Source organism: Aquarana catesbeiana, linkage group LG09, assembly GCF_042186555.1.
Source record: "Aquarana catesbeiana isolate 2022-GZ linkage group LG09, ASM4218655v1, whole genome shotgun sequence".
Lineage (NCBI taxonomy): Eukaryota > Metazoa > Chordata > Amphibia > Anura > Ranidae > Aquarana > Aquarana catesbeiana.
In genome coordinates this window covers 167,094,918-167,108,530 of record NC_133332.1, presented here as the reverse complement: position 1 = coordinate 167,108,530, position 13,613 = coordinate 167,094,918, and the positions used below count along the sequence as shown (strand labels likewise).

The following is a 13,613-nucleotide window of genomic DNA, read 5'->3' as shown; positions in this document are numbered from 1 at the left end:
GTATATTCATTTTATGGTTATTGGTCCTGTGTGTCATTTCTGTTATTAACCAGAACAGATACCTTAGTAGCAGTGCATTCTTACCTGGTCTGACAGCGTTAGTGGAGAGGAATAGCCAATCCTGCATCCATAAGTTACGCAGGATATCTCTGCAGTCATCTCCAGAACATGTGCTAAGGGTAAGTATCCGATGTAGGTGTCTTTTGGCCTAAGGAATATAAAAAAAATAAATAAATAAAACACAACACACACACCATGAGTGTTTGTTATGAAGATCTATTTTTTCTCCTTTTAGCCTGGGTTCACACTGTAGCGAACACAGACATCGCATGTGATTCGCACCTGCACTGCTGTGCTGATCACATGTGATGTCTGTGCAATGCGAGTTCAGCCATACAGTTTCTATGGCTGAACTTGCATTGGAATCGCATAAAAAAAAAAACAAAAAAACACAGTATATAAAAAAGGTGAAGACAGCAGATATACATGTAAAACTTATGTAGGGAGACGGGTTTCATCTCTATCATCTGAAGCGATTCAATTCACTGGGTAGATGTGAGGGTTTACATCCACTTTAAGCACACTGCACATGTCCCAAAATTACAGTATTATGGAGAAAGCCTAAACAGAAAGCAAACATTTGGTAATAGAATGAGCAGGCAATAAGTCTAAGCTCTACTTGAAACTTGTTGAAAGCCTACTAGCAGCTTGCTTAAAGTGATAACCAGCACTCTAATTATCCATGTTTAATCTAAACAGGGTTATTTAAAGGCTTTAAGAAAGCTGCCTGAAGCTTGCTGAAAGCTTTGCTGTGCACTAGAGCTGCACGATTCTGGCTAAAATGAGAATCACGATTTTTTTGCTTAGAGGATAGATCACGATTCTCTCACGATTCTCGCGGCGTAACATCATCTTTCACATTAAAACAAAAAAAATTGCGCTAACTTTACTGTTTCTTTTTTTTTTATTTATTGAAGTGTATTTTTTCCCAAAAAATTGCATTTGAAAGACTGCTGGGCAAATACAGTGCGACATAAAATATTGCAGCAATTGCCATTTTATTCCATATTATAAAATATTATAATATATATATATATATATATATATATATATATATATATATATATATATATATATATATTTTCTCTCTAATGTTTGGGGGTTCCAAGTAATTTTTTTTAGCAAAAAATATTGATTTTAACTTAAGAAAGAAGTGTCAGAAAAAGATTTAGACTTTAAGTGGTTAAACTTCCTGCATTTACACGTTGTTTAAAGCTTGGCAGATTGCCCAGGTTATTTGTTTACACAGAGAAGTTCTATCCCTTTGATCTAAGAAGGAAGTTAGATACAATGTTTCAAGTTCTAAACTTGGCAGAATGCCTGGATGTTTTCTTTTGACAGCTGAGTGAGCAGATAATCTCTCCACTTGTTTATATGAAAGAATGGTCAAACTCAGCAGGAGAGATCGTCAGGGGAGGTGAATCGAGATCACGATTTTTTAACGATTAATTGTGCAGCTCTACTGTGCACGATGCTCTAATGCAAAAGAAAAGAAGGAAAGAAAAAAAACAAACACACACACACACACACACACACACACACACACACACACACACAAGGTCTAAGGATTAAAACAAACTGCACTGTCAGAGGTGGTTATTTACCCAAGGCCAGGTATCCGTTCACACTGCCCAGCCATGCCAGCTATTAGATTGCTGTGGATCATCATTACTCCTTTGGGTTTGCCAGTAGAGCCACTTGTATACATGACAACAGCAAGGTCTGTAGGAAGAGGTCTGCTTGGAGGGTTGTTCACTGTGGATCAGAAAATGTCAATCAACTGCTAGGAAGACTATATGCTATTACTGTATATTAAATTGGTGGAAGAATGCTTAGGGTCTTAATAGTGCAATCTACTATTTAGATGTTTTTACTACATATGTGCTTTTTAATTCTAGAGGTGATCACAATAATTGGTAAGGCTATCATCTTTGAGACTTAAAGAAATGCACATGCTTCTAAGATATATTATGTTTATCATTTGGAACATGAAACAACTTTTGGCAAATGGTCAAGGCCCAAACTATATACACAGTTTATGCTACAGAAAGCACCCCCCTCAAATGGTTTGACCGCTCTGTGCAGTATGGCCCAGCCTGTTCCAGTGCAAATTTTACCGCTGCCTCTTCCTTTTTTTTTTTTTTTTAATCAGACAAGGTTTTATTAAATGATAATTGGTGCATACATAAAATGGTTACGTTAGTATGTTGTCATAGTAACAATATAACAATTGTCATAACCTGAATAAAGATGACATTAAGTACAAACATGTCTGGCGTAAAATATTGTTCAAGGTATACATATTTGGTTTGAATGGGTCACCCATCCATATTTATATCTATTAAATCACTCTGTAATCCTATGGTTACATTAGACACAGGTAGAAGATTCTTGAAGCCATCTGTCCCAGATCTTGTTGTATTTGACAGGGCAACTTCTGTTAATATATATGCATTTCTTATATGGTAATGTATTGTTTATCTCCACCTTCCATTCCACTATTTTAGGAGGTTCCTGCCTCATCCATTTTCTAGCTATAGTCTTTCTTGCAGCAAAGAGTGTTTCGTGTAAAAAAATTTTGGTGTATTTGTCAGTTGTGTCTGGAGCTATACCCAGGAGACACTGTTTAGGGTCTAAAGCTAGAGGCGAACCCATTATGTCGTGTAAAAAAGCCACAATTTGTTCCCAGAAGCCTTTTATCTTAGGGCATGTCCATAATAGATGAAAGAAAGTGCCTGTTTCTTCTTTACACATCTGACATGTGATGGTTTGTGTGGACTTATATCTTGCCACTCTGAGGGGTGTTAGATATGTCCTGTGAAGAATATAGAGCTGTGTCAATCTGAGAGTTTAGGAGACACAGTTTTGCAGGCCTCCAGTACTTTTCCCCACTCCTCGTCCTCCATCTGTCCCACCTCTCTCTCCCATCTTGGCTTAAAGTCATATGCTATTTTAGTAGCTACAGGGGTTAATAGTAAGTTATAGAATGCTGAAATCAATTTTTGAGAGTCTGTGCCCTTAATTATGGCTATAAGAACATTAGATGCAGGGCCTGGGCAGGGGCCGGGGAATTGTGATTGTAGCGCATGACGGATTTGTAAGAATCTGAAAAACATCTGATCCTGGATTGTGAATTCTTCTTTGAGTAGGTCGAAGGTTTTTAGCTGACCATCTTTTAATATGTGGTGTAGGTAAAATACTCCCTGTATGGACCATATGAATGTGTCATGTATTTTGGTAAACTCCTGAAGATTTCTATTATGCCACAGCGGCGTGTAGTCATTAAACTGTGGTATGTCGAGCCTAGAAACTGCTAAGTTCCATATTTTCCTATAGTGGTATAGCATGGTGTGCCTTCTTTCGCCTAGTTCTATCCCGCCCGAGTCCGCTGCTATTGCGTATATCGAGTCTTTGGTGTACTGCGCCCACTTCGGACATAGGAGCATGAGAAATCTCTCCCTGTCAGTTTTGTCTAAATGAAAAAGCTGAGACAGCTGTGCAGCGATGTAGTATAGATTAAAATCGGGTAGAGCAGTGCCACCTAGATCAGTTGGATTTTTGAGAACTTGCCACGCCAATTTATGCCTGTTATTACCCCACACGAATGACTTTAGGAGAGACTCTAGCGATTTAAAGTGTTTCAAAGGTAAGTAAACGGGAGTGTGCCATAGGACATAAAGTATTTTGGGCAGTAGGATCATTTTGATTAAATTTATATGACCCCATACTCCTAGTGGTAATTTAGACCAGATCCGTATTTTATTTTTAACTACGGAAATGAGAGGATCTATATTTAGGGATATATAGTCTGCAGGGGATCTGGTAATATGGATCCCTAGATATTTAATGACATCTACTCTCTGAAGTGGGAGCCTGGTTTGGGATTCTGGGGATGGGAAACTATCAATTGGTAGGATTTGGGATTTATCCCAGTTAATTTTCAGCCCTGAAAATATTCCAAATTGTTCTATCGTGTGGAGTGCATTGCACAATGATGGGCCCGAGTCTGCCAGGTATAACAGCGTGTCATCTGCATACATGCTAATTTTTTCTGTCAGAGAGCCCATTTTAAGTCCTCTGATCTCTGGATTTGCTCGGATGGACATCGCCAGGGGTTCCGCCGCCAGGGCATACAACAGTGGGGACAAGGGGCAGCCCTGTCTCGTGCCTCTACTGAGGTCAAATAGCTGAGACGACCATCCGTTGGCCAGCTGCCTCTTCCTTTTAGTGTGCATGCTTGCCACAACCTTATTACAACAGCTAAGCTGTACTCATCTTCTAGCGGTCCAAAAGAATAGAACTTAACCACAGGAATGAATGGGGCAATGGCATGCATGCATACAAACTAAGCAGATGTATTTGCTGGAAAGGCTGTGAATCACTGTAGAAAAGTACATATTTAAGCTAGTGGGCTGCATTCTGCTGCTGTAAACTACCAAATATAAACAAACTCACAATTCTCAGGTTTGGCACCCAGGTCTTCTACTGCCTCCATATTATGGATCTGCAGGCCTGTTGGATATTCTGATAGTTCTATGGTTTTCTTGCCCACATAGATTATGTGTTGAATGTTGCTGATTTGTGAGAGCACACACTGGCAACAGAACAGAAAAAAAAAATTGGTGAGAATGGCAAGGTGATTAGGGCACAAACATAACATCATACAGTACATTAATACACACCTTGAGCTTTGTCTCCAGCAGCTCAGCACTAGTAATGAGATGTGTGGCTCCCGATTCATTGAGGCCAAACGTCACTGCATCTTCACCAAGTGTAGCATACAATGTAACCACTAAAATGGAAACGTAAACAAGGTCAGATTGAACATTTTTTTGCAATCTACCAAACCAAAACCAAAATTTAGCCTACGTGCACACCTGAGAAGAGTGTAAAAAGGCTAAACGATGACTGGACAAATGCAGTTTGAAAAGTACTTCAAAGTTTTATTTACATTTAACGTTTGATTTTAGAATTAATGTCATTTCCCGAACAAAAACATTTAGGCCTCTTTCACACGGGGCAGATCAGTCATGATCCGCCCCGTGAACATCCGCTTGCTCAGCGGGGATAGCTCCGCCGATCCCCGCTGAGCAGGAAGATGACAGGTGCATCGCTGCACACTGTGCAGCGACGGACCTGTCAGAGCGCCGCTCTCCCCTATGGGGGGATCGGATGATGACGGTCCGTAGTGTCCGTCGTCATCCGATCCGATCCGAAAACGGATGGAAAAGTAGGTTTTTCCTCCGTTACACTTTTCGGATCGGAGCGGGTCGGATGTCAGCGGACATGTCACCGCTGACATCCGACGCTCCATAGGGATGACTGTATGTCCGTTTTTCATCCGAAAACGGATGGATGAAAAACGGACATACGGATCATCCGTGTGAAAGAGGCCTTACTGTGGGAGACTTGTTTGAGAAAAATCCCATTATTAATGATCAGAAAATGGAACAAACATTCTTACAACAAATACCATTTCCAAATAAATTTTACTAGTGTATAGCTAGCTTTAAGCCAGTCATAAACTACATGAATTTTCATGCCTGAAACCACAGATTGTAGGAAAGAAAATAGGACTGATTTTCCCCGTCCCCATTCCCCAGGGGGGAAAGGGGAAGAGGGAAGGGTTGGGGAGTTTGGGACGAGCTGACCCAGCCAGTAGAACAGCTATTATTGCTAGAGGCTTTAGCCACAGGCAATGTATCGCATGAAAAATCCATCACATCTTTTTTAAGATTCTTATATTTAAACATATTTGCTGTGCTATAGTCATTTCACACAAGCAATTGTGGTGTGCGACGTTGCAAGCAGCAATCTTTTTGTTAAATGTCTGCAGTGAGCTAGCTGGCAGATCAAAAAAGAACAAATGGATTCCTCATCTACACATTCAAGGTGGATGAAGGAATCCTCCTCACTGAGCTATTGTATTTTGACAGCAGGGCTTCTCTGTCAGAATACACCAATCAGTGCTGTAGCCGATCGAACACAAATTTGCTAACAGTTCAAGAGGAGTTGATCACTAGGTCGACTCTTCTTGAATGGGCACAGCCAATGATGGATTGAAATAGGGCCAGTCCCTGCTGAACTAGATGAATTTTGATCAATTTATGGTCAGTTTTAAATAAACTATGACCATCTTTTAAGGACTTCTGGTTTTACCATTAATTAGTCTGATTCACAACCATAAACAGTCCGTTATAGCACAAAAAGTAAAAAAGGGTTCTTAAATACATAAAGTCCCAGCTGAACAAATCAACACATCCACATCAGATATAGCAGGGGTTAAAACAGCTGGCTTCAAACTGACTCTGTGCAACTCCTCAGCAGATAGAAGGAACATCTGTAGTAACACAAAAGGATACGAAGTGCAGTATAATATACCCTTTATTGGTAAAAAAGACAAAAGAAAACGAAAACACTCATATGTAGTAGAACTGCAAAGCGGCAGTCAGGTGTGCGCCAGAGGGTGCAGCAGTCCAATCCAAAGGTTGGGTGTATCCTCCAGCTCAGAGATACAAACAAGCAACAGAGAGTTGGCCTGACTGCATGGGAACAGACCCTGTGATGTCAGATGCCAGTGGGAGTGAGGTTGGCATGGCAACGCATTTTGAGGCGTTAATGCCTTTTTTGCCAAACCTCTGGCACTTCGTATTTCTACTATATGCGAGTGCTTTTTTAGTCTTTTTACCAACAAAGGTTCTATTTTACTGCACTTAGATTGTGCCCTGTGGTGTGCTTTTTTGATTCACAACTATAGAATGGGTACACTTGGAACAAAGGTCTTATCTGCTACTTGCAAAATTTAATAAAGCCCAGCTTAATAAAGGGAAAATAATTAAGACAAAACATTTGCTTTTGTCTAAACCAATATCTTCACTTCAAAAGAATGAGGAACTTTGTGGAAATGACAGTTCCTCTGAAAGCAAATACAAGAAGTCAGCTAAACCACTAGCAATGAATACAGATTCTTTAGCAAATTATTCAGTATTGTTCAATGCATCCTGCTATCAGAGGACATTCTCTAAAAATCAGAAGGGTCAGGAGGGTCAGTAAGCCTTTTGTTGCCAGGCGACACTGTGGAAAGCCTGCTTTGCAGCAGATGGACATTTCAAGAACTAGCTTCATTACACTCTCCACAAAATAATTTAAGCGCAATTCCAGGCAATAGGAGAAAGCAATCAGAGCTAGTAATGCTATCGAGGTTAACACTGCAAATGTGCTAAAACCAGGACATTTATTCAGGTTGTCTTCAGTGTAAGTTCTCTGTAATCCACTGCACCCGAATTGCCAAAAATGTCTCACTCGGGCAGTTAAAAGATCAGACTTCCTGTGCAACTAATCAATAAAGCTATTTCCTTTTGATGTGAAGGGAGCCTGCAGAGGTGCTCCCAAATCCAGACTAGAGTGTTAGACACTGAAGTACCAAGGAGGTAGGCTGTGCTTTGTCTGCAACTCAAGGCTTCATTAGATTCAGTAGATTCCTTAACAGAACTGAGATTGTGATGTGATTTGTACTGCTTTTTTCCTATTAACTAAGAGACTGAAATAGTACTTCACTACACATCAATAAACACACTACTTTCATACAAAGGCAGAAGGAACCTTTGTCTACAGAGATCTGTGGCCATGGGGCCAGTATCGGGGCCTTTGACAGCACTTTGACAAACCTTTAAAGCTGAGGTTAATCCTGCTTTTATTTTGCGCACCCCCCCCCCCCCCCCCAGTGTGCTAAAGACATGTAAATAAAGCCTTTTCATCTGCATTATATACCTTATAGACCCAGTGATGTTTCTAGTCAAACTGACTTAGGTAATGCCCGCAACATAGCTTGTCTGGAATTTAGTATGCCCAGGTTTGCACTATCAGCTAAGGGGATCTTCACTGGACCTCCCGCATCTTGTAGTCACGTCTATTAAGATTATGGATGTTATTCCTCCTTTTTCTTTAGCACCATGTAAGCTGGACTGTACTCATGTTACCAGTTCTAGCTCCTGCATGGGCTGATTAGGTGCTTCTCCTTGTTATTTTGTTATAAATGAACGATGATTGAACCAGAAAGAACTGAAGTCAAAATGATCAAAAGATGTGGGGTTAAGGACATTCAACCAGGGGAGGAATGGGCTAGTTGCTTGAGGTCTTCCTGCCAGGAAAAGTAGCAGGTTCTATCAGACTTGCAGCGACTTCTAAAGCACACTGAGAGGCTCAGTGTGCAGTGAAACCAGAGAAAGCTATTTTAGTACTAGAAAAAGGAGCCTATACAACTGTGCAAGAGTAAAATGTAAGGCCGGGGTTCAGCTTTGAATTTATATTGATCAAATCTCCTTGGGCTTATATGCAGAATATTCAGGCATCCATGTAACTAACTAAATCAGGAAATAGTGTCTCTAAACTCTTATGTCTACAGTAAGCTGCATCCACTGGTATATTATCCTCCACCATCAAGAATTTCTGCTAACAAACTGTGTTACTGAACTCTGTATAGTGTCCTTTCCTTTAACAGAGAATTGCTTGTATACAACCTTTGTTTTTGTTGCATAAATCATGTGCAGTGTACTACTTACATGGGAAATTGTATCTAAAGCATGCTTGAGCTGTAATCATCCATTCGGCTTTAGTTTCACAGAAAATGGCAACCGTGCTCCGTGGCTTTAGGTCCAGTGCAGCCAACCCACTTCCAAAATGGTTGACTCGGGTATTCACTTCTTCATAACTTAACCATTTATACTCCCCCAAAATTAGCTGTAAGAGAACATTAAGAAATTAGAAATTACAATTAGAAATTGTACAGCTTCTCATAAAATGTATCATATTAAAAAGGCACCAATATATGTGTATTCCATCACCTTTCAGCTCTAAATACAAAAATCATTACAGCATTGTGACAAAGTGGTACTGGGCAAAATGAAAATGTTATGGTACGATTGTGTAAGCCTAAACCCAATACAAAAGCATGACCTTACAGAACACTAAAAAAGCCCTGGTCGATGGAGAGAACTTTTGGCAGGCAATGAATACCCATACAGGTGGCACAAGTCAGTCACTTACTAATCTGGTTTAGAAGCAAGTGCCAGATGTATAAATTGTACATAAAGTAAATTGTCACTTGTAATTTCAAGAGACGGATACCAGAGTACTTTCTTAGGTTGCAGTTAGTGCTGTTGATTTTTGGGTTCCACCACATAATTAAGAAATTTAAGAGGAAGAAAAAAAAAAAAAAAAAAAAAGGGAAGGAAGAACTACCTTCTTGAAGACTTTGCCATTTGGTTGCTTCTCGTTTTCTTCACAAAGCAGCTCTCTTGTGCCCAGACAGTCTTTCGTGCCAAACTTGCCCACAGCATGTTGAAAGAGTTTGTCTAGAGTGTCTGCTCCAGGAATGTCTATGGTGGCCAGTGAATCGAAATGGCTGACAGCCCGATAAGGACTTCCGGATACATCTGAGACAGGTTTAGCTTTTAATCTTTTTGCCATAGCCTTCCTCTTCTTTGCGTTGGTGAAAAGATACCACGGTAGAAATGTAAGAGTGCTGTACACAAACATTAACAGGTAGACAGGCAGCAAGACAAAGGTGTACACTTCTGCTTTAAGCTTCATGGTGAGGGTATTAAAGTACAGGTGCTGTGCTTGTCTCAAAATGAATATTCTTTGGGCTCTTAAGGCAACCGTGTAAAGCAGAGGCAGCAGTTGTTACCCAAGGCAGCAGTACAAGAACAAAAGCATTACGTATTGCTGAGCATGAACAGCAAGACTACTGTTAACCTTTGGAAGCCAAGGATTGCGAGACTCTGTGCAGCCAGCCAGAAAGCAGAAAAGAAGAGGGAAGACGTTAGTACACCGGCAAGTGAGACCTCAGTGCCCATTAAAAACACATAACAGAAGAGGTGAGGGATGCCAACATAACCAGGATGTGCTCCATTAAAACTAGCAGCAGCTGTCTCTCTGCAGCATCACTTTGCCCATATTTACACTTGATGGTGCTGTCCCACTTCCCATTTGTTTCTTTATAAGCTCCTGAAAATGGCGGAGGAGGTAACAAAAAAAAAAAAAAAAAAAAAAGAAGAAGGACGTAACCACACATTCAGAGAGGGGACAAATATTGACAAAAAATTTGCCAAATATTTATTCTAAATTCCAACAAATGCAGAAATTAAAAAAAAAGTTTAACCAATGTGGTGCCTAAAGTTACTCATGTACAAATTAGTTATGTCTCGATTTGGTCATGGTGGCTAGAGAATCTTTGCCTCTAATCTAGATATTTTATAACTACGTAGACCTAAAGCTGGGTACACTAGTAGAATTTCATTAGAACTTTTTTTGTTTTAAGAACAAAAAAAGATTTTCTAATTGTTAGTGGGTTCAAACTGGCTTTCATTTTCAACCGTATTGATTAGCAAATGCAAAGTAGCAGGATGAAAAATTTGTCTCGAAAGATAGAAATTCTAACAGTGAATGTGGTTTTTGTTCAGGAAAGTCCATTCACTACAAAATCAAATGTGAAAGGCAAAATTAAATTTCAGACTACTTTGGGACAATTGTAAAGCAGTCAGAATGTACTGAGCACTTGCGTGTAATGAGATATACATACATATACATCTATATCTATCAAGTTTTAAAAGTCATGCTCTAATTACTGGTCAATTATCTGTCCATCAGATCGAAAGCCGATCCATACATGGATCCAAATTCAGCAGGTTCAGCAAGGAACTGGCCAAATCTCAAACCTTATATGGGCAGGCTGGTTGTATAGAATTGATCTACAGATTTACTCCTGTACAACCAGCCTATCGGGAAGTCTCCCCACTGTTAAGATACAATGACACAGTGGAGAAGATTCCCCCATACACGTTGAATGGGTGGATGGGGGAATCATATTTTTTGTTCTACTCGCTCGTTGAATGGAATAAAAAAAAAAAACAAAAACAAAACAAAAAAACCCACAAAAACACACAAGTATTCTATGGCCTGCTTAAAAACAACTTCCTCTGCAGATAACCCTGACAAAAATGCCTTAAAGTGGTTGTAAACCCTCACATATACCCAGTGAACTGAACAGCCACAGATGATTTCACAGGAATGAAACAAATCTCCCTACATAAGTTTTACATGCATATCTGCCATCTTCAGCTTTATATACGGTTTAGAAAGTGCACATCCTGTTAGAATTTTCTCTTCTTGATTCACCTGTGGGTGTGGATTCTTGCCATACACCGTGAGACAGCTGATTGGAGGAAAGGCACACACCCCCACTCCACATATGTAGAGACTTGCAGGGCTGTGCTGTGAATAGACAAGCTCTCTGCTAATCTATTTTTTTAGCATCCACCCCGACACAAAATTCAAGCTGGTTTTATCACAGTTGTTGGAGATCTTGTCAGAAGTTATCATGCTGATAACAGAAGAAGAACGGAGCAGGAGAAAGCCATGGGACTTTGAAGAGAGATAAGAAAACACTGCACATATATGTGCCCAGCTCTAATTTCATGAATGGTGCTTACATCCACTTTAAGCCTGGGTAAAAACATATGCGAACACAGACATCACATGTGATTCACACCCGCATTGCTGTGCCGATCACATGCGATGTTTGTGCAATGTGAGTTCAGCCATACAGTTTTGCGGATTCGCACAAAAAAGGTGCAGGGACTTTTATTTCTCCGCACTGGAATCGGATCGCATGGGTGTTCACACTCATGTGATCTGATTCCTGTCTGAATCCACAGATCACACTGCGATCTCTGAACTGATCTGGGGGTGTCATTAACTTTGTATTGACATCTACAGCAGTTCGTAGAGTGCAGTGTGAACTGCCTGCGGGAGAGATACGATGCGGGAACTTGCAATGGAAACACGCTGGTTCCTGCATCGCAAGAGTATGAACGCAGGCTAAAGTGGTTGTAAACCTCAGACATGAAATATGAAGAAAACCTATTCCTCTATAGTGTGTACTTGTTTCAATTAAGAGCACTAAGTGTCATTTCTATTTGCTGCTTCGTTTCTCTGATCTCAGCATGAATCACTTCAGACAGATTTCTAGCAACAAGAGTAAAAAGGTGATATGGGAAGGATCTCCAGCTGATTAAAAGCCTCGGCTCTGTTCCTATGTGCTGTGTGGAGGTGTTGTGTCCCTTCCCTCCAATCAGCTGTCAGAGCTCTCCTCATGGAGCTCTGCAGAGTTTAACTTCAGCTCTACACCCCCTTTTTTTGAACTTGCAGAAAAGTGTTAAAATTCCGCACTTTGAACAGCTGCAGATAGACTGTTAAAACTCATGTAGGAGGATGTGTTTCATCTCTGTATCGCCTGAGGCCAGTGACTTCATTGGGTATATGTCAGGATTTACAAGCACTTTAAAGTGTTTTTGCACTCAGGAGTTTAAATCTATACCTTATGAAAATGTATCAAACATTGTTAAATTTCAGGTTAGTTTTAAACATGCATTTTATACACTACCATATTCAAGGATTTCTGAATGTGGTAGTGCTAAAGTAGTAGCATACAATGGAAGTTATAAGAAGTCCTTATATTTCAGGTACATTAACAAACCAGTGTAAGGTCTGCCTTACAGCTGCCTAACCCCTGTAGTGAGGGAGTTAATAGGACATTCCTGTGCATGCATGTGAAGTAATCCCACACTGGATAGCAGATGGAGTTTTTCCCCACAGTGTGTAAATATGTCCTCTCTCTTCCTTGCAGATGTTTACTTGTGATTCACTCCCACATCTGTACTCTTTACCAGAGAGTGGTGATACACTTGTAGTTTTCTCTAAAATGTATACATAAGCAGGCTTAGCTAATAAGGGCAAGGAACAAGGTGAGGCCATCTGGTCTAAAAACGGACTTCACTGTTCACTGAGCATTGACCACACTTTCAGAATTCATTTTTTGCTTATATTATAAATCAAATCCACAAACAATGTAGAAGATCCTCATTAGCTGAAAACTGCAGTCATTCATTTCAGCATTCTCAATGAAAAACATGGAATATGCCCAAATAATCAATCCACTGGATCAACTTTTTTTGAGTCGGAACCAATGGAAGTCAGAATCGTATATCACTTGACTGACCAAAAAGCCCAAAGTCAGTTAGATCATATGCAGCTTTCTTACCTTTGGGAAAACACATATCAATGTGTTCATTTTTAAATTCATCTATGCACCTCTTCTAGGTCTTTTGAATATAAGTTTTCTGGAGAACTACATAATACAGCCTTACATTTAAGAACAAAATGGACAACCCAGAGTCTGCACCACACTGGTTAAAGTAGATTTCCCCTCCACCACCAAATAAAATATAATCAATCTTAGCAACGTTTTTTAAAAAAGCAAAAAGTTGTTCAAGCGATAGTCACACCTGGTAGGTAGCAATTATATTTTGTAACAAGAAAAAACAAATATATATATATATATATATATATATATATATATATATATATATATATATATATATATATATATATATATATATATATATATCTGGTTATGCTAGTCATCCCAATACATTTAATATTTAAAAAAATAAAATAACCACACACCACCCTAAAAACAACAACATTAGTAA

At 39.7% G+C, this 13,613-nt stretch overlaps 1 protein-coding gene across 4 annotated transcripts in view; it reads right to left on the bottom strand.

The window, feature by feature from the left end:
• Nucleotides 1-13,613, bottom strand: part of ACSL4 (acyl-CoA synthetase long chain family member 4) — a 105,957-nt gene that overhangs the window by 40,982 nt on the left and 51,362 nt on the right. For 3 of the 4 annotated variants that reach the window (XM_073599369.1, XM_073599371.1, XM_073599368.1), the window contains exons 3-8: nt 9,301-9,540; nt 8,622-8,799; nt 4,743-4,852; nt 4,516-4,654; nt 1,665-1,815; nt 85-208 (exon numbers count right to left, since the gene is read on the bottom strand). In XM_073599369.1, the coding sequence (XP_073455470.1) occupies nt 85-208; nt 1,665-1,815; nt 4,516-4,654; nt 4,743-4,852; nt 8,622-8,799; nt 9,301-9,528 (930 nt within the window). In that variant the 5' untranslated portion in view covers nt 9,529-9,540. Of the gene's footprint in view, nt 1-84; nt 209-1,664; nt 1,816-4,515; nt 4,655-4,742; nt 4,853-8,621; nt 8,800-9,300; nt 9,843-13,613 lie in introns of all 4 variants that reach the window. The other variant, XM_073599367.1, reaches the window with a different exon arrangement.